This window comes from Corvus cornix, chromosome 5, assembly GCF_000738735.6.
Source record: "Corvus cornix cornix isolate S_Up_H32 chromosome 5, ASM73873v5, whole genome shotgun sequence".
NCBI lineage: Eukaryota > Metazoa > Chordata > Aves > Passeriformes > Corvidae > Corvus > Corvus cornix.
The window spans coordinates 49478517-49493898 of NC_046335.1; the positions used below are offsets into that span (position 1 = coordinate 49478517).

Genomic DNA, 15382 nt, shown 5'->3' on the forward strand with positions numbered 1-15382 from the left:
GGGTTTGTGTGGGGAGATTTTCTAATTTTAGAAATTTTTTTCATGTCTCACCTAGTGCCAGAGAAAAGTAGGAAACATAAAGCACTGTGATTGAATACATAGCTCCTCCTCTTTGTTTTCAAATTACTTGGCATAGAGGATGTTATTTTTTTTGCTCACATTCTAGAGTCAACAAACACCATAGTACAAGTAACACCCACCAGTTTTATCTCTACAGGAAGTGACAGATGAATAATTGTACAACAAGGTATTACATTATATTAGCTATAAATTCTGTTTTACATGTGACCCCCCCAGCTGTGAGATTGCAGGAATGCCACATGGGGCAGGGGGCAAGGAATAGATCCAAAGTGCTTCCACAGAACTGTAGGCACTGAACTGAGAATATTGAGTTGGAGCTGCAGTCACCTGCAATCTCTTATGGAGAAGGGCACCCTCAGAGGACAGCTCAGCTCATAAATGAGTGGATTACTGTCTGAGGCTGCCTGATTCTTCTTCCAATATAAGGGGGACATCAGGCAAATGAAACTTAAGTTAGATGAGAAGAAACGAGTGTTATTCCTTTTGTTTTGAGCTGTCAGCAATTTCTCCATTGTCAGTGATATCAAGATGTGATCATTACCTCATTTACTATTTCAGAGTGAGGAGTTTTTAAAGGCTAGGAAGGCTAAATATGGTGAGGAAAGAAAAATACCTCCCTATTACCTTTTCCACTGCCGTTTTAGTATTTTTTATGTCCAACACATTAAAACACCCGAGCTTTTTGAGCTGAAACAGACCTAAACCCTTAGCAGTTGCTTTGCCATCTACAGTCCATCTCACAGAGAGGGGCAAAGGTTTTATGACAATAAAATTAGACGAGATTTTTTTTTTATAATGTTCAGAGACATTTGATCAGAGGATTTGCTTCCCTGTGGCTTGAAGGACCACCACAGTGACTACATACCTATGGCTTTAACAATGCTTTGCTCTCCATAAAAGCCACTGAGGTTCACAAGCTACAGTGAAAAGTTAGGCAGCATAAATGAGCCTCTGACAAGAGCTGCCAAGAGTTCCCAGCTCCCACTGAGCACTGGCACTAGAATTACAGTGCTCAGCACACTTCTGACGTTAGAGCCAGTGTGTTGCACAAGGAATACAGGTTATTTAGGTTATGATGACAGAAGGGATGAAAAATGAAGCCCTGAGAAAAGAGCAGCTCCTTCAGAAAGTATGAGTGATAAAGCTGGAATGGGTAATTCCACACGATTTCTTTAAAAGGAGATCAGCTCTCTCTTGGGAAATTGCATTGAAATAATGGGTTCCTAACATCACAGTTTGTTCCAGTTCATCTGACCATGGAGTACACTGGAGTCACTGCAACTTTGTAGCTCTTGTCAGTGATAGACTTGGATTACTTTAACTATTCAGACATCAGGATAGTCTAGGACTGGGTTATTGAAAATTGGCTTTGGGGCAGAGAAATAGAAGAACCACAGAATGTTTTTCTGAAGCTGAAGTCTGTGTTAGTAATGACAGACATTTTCCCTCTCCTCTTAGGTGCCTCAATTCTAGTAATTTTTTTCTGTACTTTACAGATATGGAATTAATAGAGAATTTTGCCATCAGTACACTGTGAAAGAGCCTGCACAATACATTTGTATGCAGATAGGATATCCTTGGAGTATAGCTTAAGTGAAGCTGCATGCAGAGGAGATCAGAGAAGTGAGAAATTCTTAAATTGGCCATGTTAAAGTGAATATAAACACTGTGTGTGCTAGTATTGTAAATATATATATGAAAAGAATACAAGGGTGGGGTAGATCTCTGAACAAACCCCAAATAACCCATCTCCTTGGCTTATGTATTATGAATACATTCTTTAGACCATTGCTGTGTGGCACCAGACAGTACTGTAGGCATCAAATGAAGTTATAAATTCCATTCAAGTTCTAGATTTCTTTTACAGTGCAGGGAAGTTACATTCACTGCTTCATCCAGTGACAACTCTGAGATGTTACTATGCAGTCAACCTGTCCTCCAGGTAAGCACACAGCTCATGGAAGAGAGGGACTGAGGAGCTGAGCAACGTTTTCAAAACAAAACTGAGAGCTTTTAATATTTGTTTTTCCTGTTTTGAAGTTTTCTTACAAACTTGCACCTTAAAATATTTCACTATGTACTGAATTAAATTACTTACACTTGTAGGACAGTGTGAGGTTTGGGACAAAAATCAAGTTTAAGTGGTTGAAACAGTCTTTTTCTGTGTTTTTTGGTTTTGTTTGTTGGGGTTTTTTTGTTTGGTTTTTTTAAACTTCTGTTACGACACTAACTGTTTAGAATACTCAAGACAAGATAAAAGACACTGCAGCACAGCAGACTGTGGTTGACTGATTCTTATTTAGTTATATTCAACTAGTGGCTTTGCCACAGATTTTCAAGTAATTTTGCTCAATTAAATTAAACCCTGTGTCAACTGAAAATATTGGGGATTACTTCCATTTTCTCTTTACTGTCCACTTAGCCTGTTGGGTATTTGATTGCAGTATAGTGGTTGTCCTGTATAAAATGATGCCAAAATGAAGCCCTGATCTTGAACAGGGCCTGTAAAGAACACTGCAACAAAACGTTAATCCTTTGACATGGAGATGCTAGAACTTGGTGGGTGTATGTTAAGTGAGGGGACATGTGGTCCTCTATAGTGTGACACATCCCCAGGTCAAGGAGTTTTGGTCAAATTGGTCAGGTGAAATCTGCTGCTTTGTATCAGGCCCAGTTCCACCAGGCACTTAGAGCAGTATCTTGAGAATTTATAGGCAGCAGAAACTGCCTTGAAGACAATGCTTTGCATAGAGGAAATCCCTCCTTTCTTAATGCTGCTGGTGAATGTCTGCCAGCAGCAGTAGCTCTGCCATCCTCTACTCTGAAATGCCTTTCCTCCCTTCTGCTGCTTTCCCAGCCACCCACTGGTGGGATCAGATGGGATGGAAAACAGGAAGGGCTGCTGCAGGAAGGGGAGGTATGGTAGAATGAAATTCTGACATCTTTATATTGAATTAAAATCAAGTGCTCTTAATTAAAGATACCCTCCTGCCAGGTGTAGATTAGCCCAGGACTGAGCTGCTGAGAGTGTTTGGGACAAAAAAAAAATTTAATTCCAACCTGCCAGACTCTAAATTCAAGGCATCTTTACTTTGTCTGCAAATGACCACAGCATTGCTGGCAGCAGCTGTGCAGCCTGTGGGCAGAGGTCTGCTGTGTGAGTGCTTGTGCCAGGAAAGTGCTCCTTATCCTGGGAGGAGGCACTGGGCAGAGCTGTGCTGAGCTCTCTGTAGAGCCCCCTTGGCCCTGAGGGCATGGACCAGGAACAGATGTGAAGTGCTGACTCGGTGCATGGGAGAGGGAGTCATGTGTGGAACTACTTCATGCTCAGCCCTGTTTGGTGATGTGTTTAAATCATTCCACCACAAATAATACATGGAATTAATAACTTCATGTGATGTCTTTTACACCTGAGCAGCGAAGCAGGCTTTTTGTTTTTTAATAACACCTGGATATAAATCACATGATCTTATGTGACCTAGACACTGTCACACTGAAGCTTTACAGTTAAAAATTAAAAGAAATATGCTGGACAACTAGGGCACTATTTTAGAAAAGTTAGGCACCCAGTCTGTGTTCCTAGTGCAATATGAACTACTTGTTTACAGTTAGGCGGTGTTAACCAATCTGAAGATTTTACAGTACAGGAAACATTCACTGCTTGCAAACCCCTGTTTTCATATAATGTGCAGGTGATAGTTTCAAAAACAAGTCAGTGCCTGTGAATGCTTTATATTACAGAAATGAAAATTAACATCCAAGGCAATGCAGATCTTGTCTTAACAGTTTGGTTCTGATCTTAGTATTTTTGCTTTTCTCCTGCACTCATATAGATCGTTCCCTAATTGGAAGCTAAAAGATGCAGGCAATATTTTTTGCTGCTAGTGGTGCATAATAATTATCAGAAACAGAACTCCAGCTACAGTGTAGCAATTTTGTTAGCTGAAGTGTAAGTGTGCTTTGTTACTTCTTAAAATATATATGCTTGTATATGTATATAAAAATAGTCTCTCTTAATTATTGCAGAAGTAGATAAGTTGCTGCTACTATCAATACTTCATGGATATTGCAGTAACAGCTGATTTTCGAGCACTGATGGTGGTGAAACAGTTCCACATTGAACCAAAATGACACGTATTCTCAGGATACCAGTGCGGAATTGTACTGAACTCGTAGAGTTCCTGGTCCTCTAGTTCCCAGAGAGGACCAGGGTATGTAATGGAAGGAACTCTATAAAGCCAGGGATTTCTGAGCTGATTTCACTCTGTAGCTGACTGTTAAAGTACCCCAGAGTGTGGCATCTCTTGCACCCTGTCATGGGGCAGTTGGCACATTGCTCATGGTAGGAGACACACAATATTGCTGTGCCCTCTTTCCCTCTTGATCTGTGATGCCACAAAGGCATCTACTTATGAGGAAGTTTGCTGCTTGAACATGAGCTATGATAAGCATTTGCAACCTGAGGGGAATGGATGATAAAATCATCGCTTGTGTGCGCCAAGGATACAATTGGTACAGTCTATCAGTCACGTGAATTGTGATTGGCCTGTTGCAATGGAAATAGCCTTTAACAAAAACAAAATGAAAGCTATTTACCTTCTGAATGGATTTTACATACTTGCACAGAAGGGAAAAGAAATAAGAAAGGAAGAGAAAAGAGAATAGGAAAGAAGAGAAAGATTCCCACCAGCTCTTCCCCTCCAAAATTAGCATTGGCATTGGTGAAGTCACACACAAAGGAAAGTTTCACTTTCTTTGTGCTTCTCACAATGACATCAACATGCATGGCTATGAGATGACAAGAAAATATCTCACTCACAATGAGTAACAAATCAGAATTTTCTTCAAAGCAAAAAAATGATAACACAAGACCATCATAGGTATATGCTAGCTCTTCCAAAACACCTCTTTTGAACTCTATGTCGGTTGAGAACACTTGGCTGGCGATCTGTCGTTTCTAATACAACACAGGGGGATATTTGGAAAAGGCTGAAGAATGTCTACTATGCAACTTGGCTGGAACATCTGCCAAAAATGAAGTTGGCATTGTTTTCAACAGGGTTATCTACTTTCAAATTACTCCATAGAATAAATAGTGATATTCCATGGGTAGAGGTAGATTATGGGGTTTAAAAAATCAAATTTGAGCCCCGTAATTTTGTGTGCTATAGGAGTCTCATAGAACTGAGATATTCCCATAATTAACCACTAGCCATGGGATATTATAATATATTCCATGGTGACTAGTATTCTTTATATTTCCCTCTCCCCTCCCAGTAGAATTAGTATGGTTAATTTTGCTCTAGTTTCACCTATTGCTAACATGAATCAGTACAATTAAAAATAAGAAAGAGGCAATCACTGTTTAGGCCAAACCAGCCAGTAATGACCAGTCAGACCTTTTCCAGTTGGCCATTGCTGCTAGAAGGTTGAAAGAGCTGTAACTCACCAACCCATACTTGCAAAAGGAGCATGTTTTAGAAAATGTGGTTCAAAACTCTTCATAGTTCTAAATGCTAAATTCTAGTGGAATATTATAGAATAGATTGATTTGCATGCCATGGAATAAACATCCTTACATCTAGTCTTGTCTCAGAGTGAGTCATTTTGCATTAGTGTCAAGAATTTGAGCTGTTGTTCTACTTTGCAGTTAATCATCAGAAAGAGACGGGATTGTCTCATGAATATGCATGATGGTATAGTTGTCCCTTCAACTTACTAGGCACCTAGTTTCTGTAATGAGATGTACAATATCTGCCATTTAAAACAGCTGAAAGGTCCCAAATGGGAACAAATGAGAAAGCATCTGGCTGTTTCGAATTCCAGCCCTGTTTTGTCAGAAAGCTCTGTAATTGCTGAGTACTTGGCTCCTACTCTGCTCTATGAAGCATTCAGCTCTCAGGAGCCTCTGAGATGCATTACACAGTCCAGCAACACAGCTGTAGAACTCTCAAAATTCTTCCACTAGATGTAACAGCTTTCCAAAATATCTTGAGACTTGTATGCCCTTAACCAGGACCAAAGTTTGGGCTCCTAGAGCATGCTCTCATCCTTAGTTTTGCTGATCAGCCTCCACTGTACCATTTGTCCCTGCAACCTAGACTTCACACATATTATTCACTGTGTGATGGTGGGACTAGAATGGATAAATGTGCTACCCATTGCTCTAAGAAAGCAGTCTGGCTGAATCTTAAATCACTATGCGGGATGGAGGTTAACGGTCAGATGGACATTCCTCTAAGAGGTTTCCTACCTGCTCTGTTAATTTCTAAAATTTCTTCTTGGGCCAGTGGGCAAGTGTCGCTCTGAGTACTGTGGTGTGGAGAGTTTACGACAGATTTACAATAATTGGGGGATCCCAGCTGGGGTGGCCTCGGGATATGCTTCTTTTTTTTCTTTGGTAGCTTCTGCTTAGCCATAGCTAAGGAGTAATACATTCCGAAATTGTTCACAATGACAGGGACAGGCATGGCAATGGTCAGCACACCAGCGAGAGCGCAGAGGGCCCCCACCAGCATGCCTGACCAAGTCTGAGGATACATGTCTCCGTAGCCCAGGGTCGTCATGGTGACAACAGCCCACCAAAAGCCGATGGGGATATTTTTAAAGTGTGTGTGTTCACTGGCACTAGGGTCATTTGGTTTAGCACCTATTCTCTCGGCATAATAGATCATCGTGGCAAAGATTAAGACGCCCAATGCCAAAAATATGATGAGCAGCAAGAATTCGTTTGTGCTGGCACGGAGGGTGTGTCCCAAGACCCGCAACCCGACGAAGTGGCGGGTCAGCTTGAAAATTCGCAGGATTCGCACGAAACGGACTACGCGGAGGAAGCCCAGGACATCCTTAGCAGCTTTGGAAGACAGGCCACTGAGTCCAACCTCTAGATAGAAAGGCAGTATGGCCACAAAGTCAATGATGTTCAAAGAGTTTTTGATAAATTCCACCTTGTTTGGGCAGAAAGTGACTCTCATCAAGAACTCAAATGTAAACCAGACCACACAGACACCTTCGATGTAGGTGAGGAAGGCTTCAGTCTCTGCTTCCCTGTAGTGCCGCACCTGGGTGTCATTCCCAATGAATTCAGTTTCTGTCTTGTTCACAATGGGGTTAAATCTCTCGTGGGTCTCGAGGCAGAAGGTGGTAATGGAGACCAGAATGAAGAACAGGGAGGCAAATGCCACATACTGTGGAAAGAAAGATATGAGAGAAATGTTAAACAGTAGGTTAAGTACAAGGGATTTCATTCTGAAACATCAGGGAGACACAAGAGCCGTATTAAATGTAAAGATAATGCCAAGCCTTCTTCCTGTGGGCTTAAGATGCCAGGTCTCACCTGCAAAGGCAGCCTAACATTCAGCCTGGGAGGGAAAGCAGTATATAAGTACATGCTAAAATCCATTCCTATATAGACAGCACCTTAGTGTGAGTGTAAATTTGAGCAAGCACTTAAATCTCAGGCCTTTCTGTGGGATTTAAGGTTGAGGACATATTGAAATTGTACCTTCCTGAACTTGCTCTTGCCTTAAAGAGAGAGCACACCTTCCAGGACAACTGCCAGGCAGTACTTTTCTCAGCATTGTGTTAGCAGTATCATGGCTGCTCCCAGATTAGTGAGAGCTGTGATATTTCAGATCTCAGAAAGGTGCTAGTAAATGCTAGTGGCATTCTCAGGTGGGCTCTACAGCAAGGAGCAAAGTCCTTGGCATCATCAGACTTTCTTGCCAAACCACAGACACAGGCTGAGAAGAGTCACATATCAAACTGACCTCTCAAATGCCTCTGTTCTCAGTTCCCTTCTCCAGAACTTTCGGGAGTGGAGGATAGGAGGGTAAGGAAGAGCTTTCAGGTAAGCCTGTCATCTGATCCCAAAGGACACAGATCTATTGGCTTTCACCAGACACAGTTTTCTTGAAGAGATTCTCATTACAGTGTAAGAATTTTACCAGAATTAGATGAATCTTTAAAAAAAGGATGTTGGATTACAATTACAATCTGGCCTTGAATCTTTCCAGGCATGGGCCATCCACCACCTCTCTGGGAAATCTGTGCCTGTTTCACCAGCTTCATTGTAAAAAAAATCTCTTCTAGTATGAATCTTTCCTTGTTTAGCTTAAAGCCATTACCCTGGGTCCTGTCACAACAGGACCTACTGAAAAGTCAGTCTGCATCTTTCTTATAAGCTCCCTTTAAGTATTGACAGGGAGACCTTGTTGACAGCAATAAGGTCTCCCTGGAGCTGTCTCTTCTCCAAGCTGATCAGCTTTCTCAGCTTTTATCAGTCTTTCCTCACCCTAAAGGTGATCTCTTGGTTGCATTCCATGATAATTGAGGGGTACAGTCAGTGCAGTCAGGCCAAAATTCACAAGTCTTATTACCACAGTTGCTCTGCTTAATCCTCCTTTAATCAATTAAGTAATTTGCATATATCTAAGTCTCTTTGTGTGTTGGAGTAGTACGGTCATGGGGTCATGGTAATACCTCTTGCCATTCCACTCTCTACATCCTTTACCTTCTCGTTTGTCTTGTGTGTCACCTTGACAAGAGATATCATATAAGGTATTTCCCTGTCTTCATGAACATGAGCAACTCTGATAGCTAAAATATTATTCAAATACTCTTTTAGTTTCCTGTTACTCATAGTGTCCCTTTTTTCAACAGTGTAGCCAACACAGGGATTAAAAAGAATTAGTTTCTTCTAACTGTGTGTTGCCAGCCAATGAAGTGCAACAAACCGAACAAAACTGCTGCCAAAGGAATAGACCCATTAAAAATAACCTATGCTTCAAACTATCAAAACTCTCCTGCAATCAAGAAGTTCCTGCTGTCTGCTTTCCTGGGTAAACCTAGTGCAGAATTACACTTGACCATCCATATTAGCACACAAAGTCAAAAACATGGATGTGCCAGAGTTTGAGATGAACCATTTAAGTGAATACAAAGAAAATGGAAGAGAATAAAATCACAAAACCATTTAGGTTGGAAGGCCCCTCTGGAGGCTGTTTGGTACAACTTCAAAGCTGGACCAGGTTGGTCCTGCCTAGTCCAGGTCTGAGTATCTCACAGCCTCTCTGGGAAGCCTGTGCCAGTGTTTGGCCAGTAAGAGCAAATAGGCTTGGAAGAATACAGAAGGAAAGAGGCTCTTCTGGTTTTCAAATCCAGCTTTGTTGCCAAAGAGATCAGAACCATTGCCACAGGTTTAAAAAATAAAACAATATTTTTCCCTAAACACTTCATGTTCTCACAGCACTGTTATGTGAGGAGCTACTATACGTGCTGGTGTGTGCTAAAATCAATGCCTAATATATCTGGGAGATAAAACAATATGCAGATTAGGGAAACTGAGAAGCAGGATTATGGATATCTTTTTTACCAGATTCTTCTGTTAAACAGGGAAATTTCTCCATGCACCATTTCTCCACCTGTAAAATAGGTGGTGTTGGTCATGTGCTTTGTGATCCTATATAAATGTATGCAGGTTCTATATGCTTTTATCTAAATGTTACTGGCTTTAGTATATAAACAGTCTTCCTGAAAAATAAGTTGAGGACTCTTTTAAGTGGTCAAAGCCATTTTGTGTAAGATACCAATAAAACTCAGAGATTAAATGTCTGTATATGAGTACAATGAGAAACAAAAAGCATCTTGCACCAAGAAGCGAGGAAGATGTTCCTAGCAGCCTAAGCATGTCTGCTTTATTCCAGCCTGGGGCAGGTTGTTTGGAGTCACAGAGCTCTGAGAATTCAGGCTGCAGAAGGAAGTGCTGACACTTCCTTAAGACAGGTAGCACTCAGAGATAAGAAGGAGAGAGGGGACTAAAACGATTTTGCTTATTAGGGGGTCTGTGAAGATGGCCCCTTTCTTTATCCTGACTCCAAATGCAATCCTGCTCTTGGTGTATACGAATATATTTCCTGAGTGAGTTTTACCTGCTTAGGACAACCTTCAGGCTGACCTTGCACAGTAAGTATCTTGAAACTGATGTTTTGCTGTATTAAAGGGAACAAATAACCAATTCTGACCGGGCGTTTAAGTTCTCTGCAGGCAGCAGGCCGGCAGCGTTATCGGTAGAGAGCATCACGCCCATGATGTCTCTCGTTGTTAGCCCGTGCGTGCGCACACCTTGGCTTCAGAGGGTAATTGAGAGCTTTTAGTCCCCACTTCAGCAGAGCAGGAAGCATCTCCTAAATGAGTGTGAAGTGTCTGCTTCCACCTATCTGTATTTAACAGCATCCTTTCCCAGGGATGGGCATGTTTTTGTACACTTTGTGGCTTTGAAAGAGTCTGCTTTCAAAATTGCATAAAACTATGTCTGAGTAATGGTATTGACAGGAAGAATCCCAGTATTTTTTCTCCAATTTAACTTTTCTCCAATTTAAGTGCAGAAATGCCTGAAAGGCAGGCCTGACAATTTGTTCACTGGCATCCCTCTCTGATAGATTTATCACCTGCAGCTTCTTGGAACACAGGAATTTAGCAGCTTACCACAAGTGTCAATGGCATAGATGTACACTTGTGAGCCCCAGTTCATATTGCTCTCACCCCTTTTTTCTTCTGAGTATTTTTCTTTGTTAATTATCTGAGATTTAGCAAACTGTAAGCATAATCTAATAGCACAAAAAACAGCAAGTAGGCTTTTCTAGGGAGACCAGCATTCATTCTTGCCAAAGGTGTCAAAAAAAGTTCTCTCTGGCCCACCATCAGAGGCCAAAAGAGTTCACCCATTGTGCCTAACATGATAACTTGTCAAACCCAGAGACAGGCAATTCTGATAAAATCTGATGAAGACTATGGGATTCACAGGTGTTCTATGGTCTTTGAAAATAAGTCTGACTCTTTTTATTTCACTAATAGTCTGAAAACTAATCAAACCAATGGATTGCTCTTGAATAATTTAGTGGTTCTTAGTCTTCTTTCTCCTTATATTTTACAGCAGTTTCTTCCTAGCACCTGAATGGGCTGAGGGAAAAGAGTGAGGATTTTAAGAAGTGATGTCACATGCTGTTGAGTTACATAATGGCATCTAAAATTTTCTATAATTAAAGAAAATACCTAGGTGAAGTGTTTGAAGTGATCAAAACTCTTTTATTTTCTTTGACATATGAATGATTTCTATTTCACTAGAAATGCTGCTGCTATCACTTTTTTTCTGGCTCTAATACCAACAAAGGAAAATCTCAGATTGTCCAAAACCGCAAAAACCATAAGTGAAGGCAGAGAGGAGATTTAAAGGGGGAGATTTGGATTAAAATGTAAGTTACATTAAAATGTTTTCATTCTGGCGAGAGAAGAAATTACACTCCTGCATAATTTCTGTTAATACTGGCTATATTTTAATAAGTTTATTTTGAAAGAGTCTAAAAGGTATCATGCCCCAAAGTGGAGAATTTAATAATTTAATTTATATTGCCTCTGATTAAATCTATCTATCTATCTATCTATCTATTTATCTATGTATCTACCTATCTACCTATCTCTTCTCCCTGCCTTATGTCTAACTGAGCCATTTTTGCCAGTGCAGTGGGAATATGAAGTACCAATTAATTCATACCAGTAGTGTTTCACATCGACTTTGCATGGCTGTAAAAGGAGCAAGGTAATGGAATCAGACGTAGCCACTCATGAATAATTAGCCAGCATCTTTCCACTCAGCATGGAAAGAAAACAAAAGTCCAACAGCCTTAAAAACCCAAATAAACCTTCTAATACATGGGGATTTAGAGGCTAGGCTTAGATAAAAGATCTGAGGATTGGACCAGACAGCATTAAATACACAGGTTTTGCTGTTTACTTCTGGGAGTAGTTTTCTAAAACAGCACTTTACCTTGCACGTCTTAGATAGATCTGGTCTTGGAGATAAGAAACCTTTTTTATCCTTGGTTCTGCACAAATATGCTGGGTAACCTGGTAGAATTCATTGATATGGTGTCTGGAATTTCCAGACCAGTGTGGATGGGTAGTGAAGGCTGGTGATGAAAGTACTGGGACAGAAATCAGATGAGTGAGGCTCTTTTGCAACCTCCACCATTGACACAGTCTTCAAGCATGTGGGCCTGCATCTTTTGTACCATCCTTTGTCTATTTTTAAAAACTTAATTGAGATAATAAACTCTTTGGGGCTTGGAACTGTCTGCCAACTTATATCTGCTCCCTGTCCAGACCAATATAAGTCTGGAGTGGGGACCTGGGAAGGGAGGCGTTGGCCGAGTCTTGGCAGCACTCTTGGATCAGAAACAACAAGGAAAGTGTGTGGTGGCAGTGGAAGCAGCAGGGCTTTTGCAAGTCAGGTTTCAGTAACTCCAGGGTTTGTTTTCTAGGAAATAGCGGTGTACACGACACGCTATTCATAATTCATTCCAGATCACACGTTCAGAGCGAGTTAGTAGCAGCTGCATGCCACAGACACGTGCTCTTCTCCTTTGATACTGCTCAGAATCATTTAACAATCCTACTCAAGCTAGATGGGAGAAAAGAAACACAGCACACTCAGAGAAGATTTGCCAGCCTTTTCCTTTCCATCTGCTCTCAGAAATATTTTTAAAAGTTATTCTTAATCCCTATCCTTTAATAGGGAAATTCAGGAAATCCTACCCTTCCCAGAACCTCTGGATGAAAAGCAGAGGAAGGTGGCATTTTGATAGAACTACATCTGTTGAAGCATCAGAAAATTCTCTATGTAAGTGGCACCATCTCTTTCTACTGATCTATTCCAATGAGCTTTGGTTTTGATGACAAAAATTTTTAAATCACTACTTGAAAACACTCCTGGTTCTGTTGAACCAGCAAAGAAGAGGAACTAAGCAGTTGTCATCTCAGTCTGTATGAGCAGGGCCTTCTGAGCAGCTTCTCAAGAAGCTAAAGACTGAAAGGGGAGGTGAGAACATACAACTCACCATAGAACTTTGTCTCTGAAGGAGAAACAATGGTACTCTCTGTGCTATGGAGCTTCCAGAATCTCCTCACTCTAGTGAGATCCACTGTGTTTGGGTTAGCTTGTTTTGGGGTTTTGTTGTTTGTTTTTGGGGATGGGAGAGGGCTGAGGGGTGTGGATGGGCAGAATAATATAAAAGTCCTAAGTCTAGTCATTTTTCACTTTGTCAATCACTGGTAAATACTTGGAGGAAAAGGTTAGGCTCTGAAGAGTTTAAAATCTCTGCTGGCAACATAGGAGCTGTTTTTTCTACAAAACATCAGTAATTCAAATATACCCACAGACCTGTGCTAGACCTGCATAAAGACCCAGGGTTTCTGTTTACAAGGTATCTCTTCAAGTATTTTACCAGCTTTCTTTTACAGTAGTTCATCTGAAGAGATGATGAGAGATTTTGTCTCTCAAAACTACCGCACTTCCATGAAAATGCCAACATTTGCCCATCATTGACTTGAATCTCAAAGCTTTGGCTAGTTTTTGTTTTAATCTGTAAACGGTACTTTAACCACTCTTAATTTAAAATTAATTCAGTTTAGCCCATGTGTCACCAAAATATTTAAGGAGATAATTTTGCTGCAGCTCAGCCAAAGTACGGGTTAAGTGAAAGCTGCTTTAAAATACTTAGCTTTATAAACACTTTATTATGTGAAGACCAATTTTCCGGGCTTTCTTAGAGCTGTGGACCCTGATTCAAACAAATGACTCATTTTTAACATGCCAGTAATTCTGCTGAATTTTTGAAAGTAATACTGAATCTGTATGACTGATCAGATGACTAAATGTAGGCACATGATACTAGCAACCAGATAACGCTGGAGAAGCGAGCAAAAGCTGGGACTCCGTCAAAAAGCAACCTCTGCAATATTTCATTAAGAATCCTAATGGAAGGTGTTTCAAGATCCTGTGAGCAATGATCATGAAAAGGAAATTATTTGCATGGGAAAATAATACAGCTCTTTTTTTATGAGTCTGGTGTAGGTATTTGAGGGCACAATCAGATATTAGCACCAAGCTGTTCTCTGTGAAGGGAGAGATGACCCTCTCAGCACTCTGTCTTTCAGTAAGATGATAAGACAATTGATAGAGAAGCTCACATCAGCAAACATGCTGATTCACTCACAAGATTATTCAAATTCATGTTTTGTAGCTGAGACAAATGGAAGAAGGAGGCTTGTAGATAGAGCTTGCTCTAGAGTCAGATAAAAAGTCCACTAGGAGCTCATGGATCAAATGATTATGTAATGCCAAAAAATATATGACAGCTTGCAAAAAAATCTTGGAATGCTTTGTGGCACGCAGACATGAAACAGCGTGTTAAAAAAAAAGTGCAGTCATCTGTGGAAAATATGCTTAAGTTATTCGGTGTTGACATTGCAATAAATAAATTAGAAGCTGATCTCTCAAATGTTAGTCCTAGCAGGCAGCCATGTGCTTTGACAAGGTAGTTACTGGGATAAGCCAGGCTCTATGAGAACTGGAAATGGGGTATGTACAGTGCTCTTCTGGCGCCACATGGCCAGCCAGGTGGTCACTGAGCAAGGGCTGGAATGGTTCTTTTTAGGTCACAGGCAAGCCTTTCAGTTTCATCTAGGACAGATTAAGTCTTGTGATTTAATAGGAACATTGACACAGAGAAGAAGTGAATTTATTTTGCAAAGCTTCCTTGCTACTCTCTACTCTGGTAGTGCAAACTAAATGGGAACAGTATGGTGGGACCAAGGAATGTTTCATATTGCTCAGCAATGGCACAGTGGGAAATTCTTAACATATATAGATTCCTGATCCAAAAGGGCCCCAAGACTCCTGCAGCTGAGTATATGAGGCACAGCAAAAGGAGCTGTGAGTGTGAAAGTAAGCCTTCCATCTCTGAGGGACGGCAGAAACGTATGCTTGATAGGGACCTTCAAAAATGTCATTTCCCTGTCCCAAAGCACAGTCTTTGATCATTCCTGACAGGCAGCTACGCTGACTTTTGTTCAGGATCTCTACTGGTGAATATCACAGAAATTCTGCAGGCAATTTATCCAGTACTTCACCATTTTTTATCTCTATGTTTTCTTCCTAATGCCTAACCTAGATAATCTTTTCTTCATCTTAAGCTTGTTCATTTTGTCTTATCCATCACAGACAACTAAGCATTTAGAAATTCTCATGTGTTTTCCTTCTTTTGGGAGCTAACAACCACTAAACATTCAAACATCCCATGAATCCTAGACATCTGTTTTCATATGCTCATGCTTTTGCTGCATAAATTCAATACAATTATTAATCTCATTTTCAGATGATGCCACACACTTTTATGCTGTCAGTTCTGTCAAAAGCCTTAGGATTAAAGAAACTGAGAATGTCATGTAATATCTCATACATGGA

General features: G+C 40.6%; 1 protein-coding gene across 6 annotated transcripts in view; it reads right to left on the bottom strand.

Annotated features, from left to right (window-relative positions):
• KCNC1 (potassium voltage-gated channel subfamily C member 1) overlaps nucleotides 1-15382 on the bottom strand; it is a 125276-nt gene that overhangs the window by 31985 nt on the left and 77909 nt on the right. For all 6 annotated transcript variants that reach the window (XM_010392983.4, XM_010392657.4, XM_010393064.3 and 3 more), the window contains exon 2: nucleotides 6335-7268. In XM_010392983.4, the coding sequence (XP_010391285.1) occupies nucleotides 6335-7268 (934 nt within the window). The remainder of the gene's footprint in view (nucleotides 1-6334; nucleotides 7269-15382) is intronic.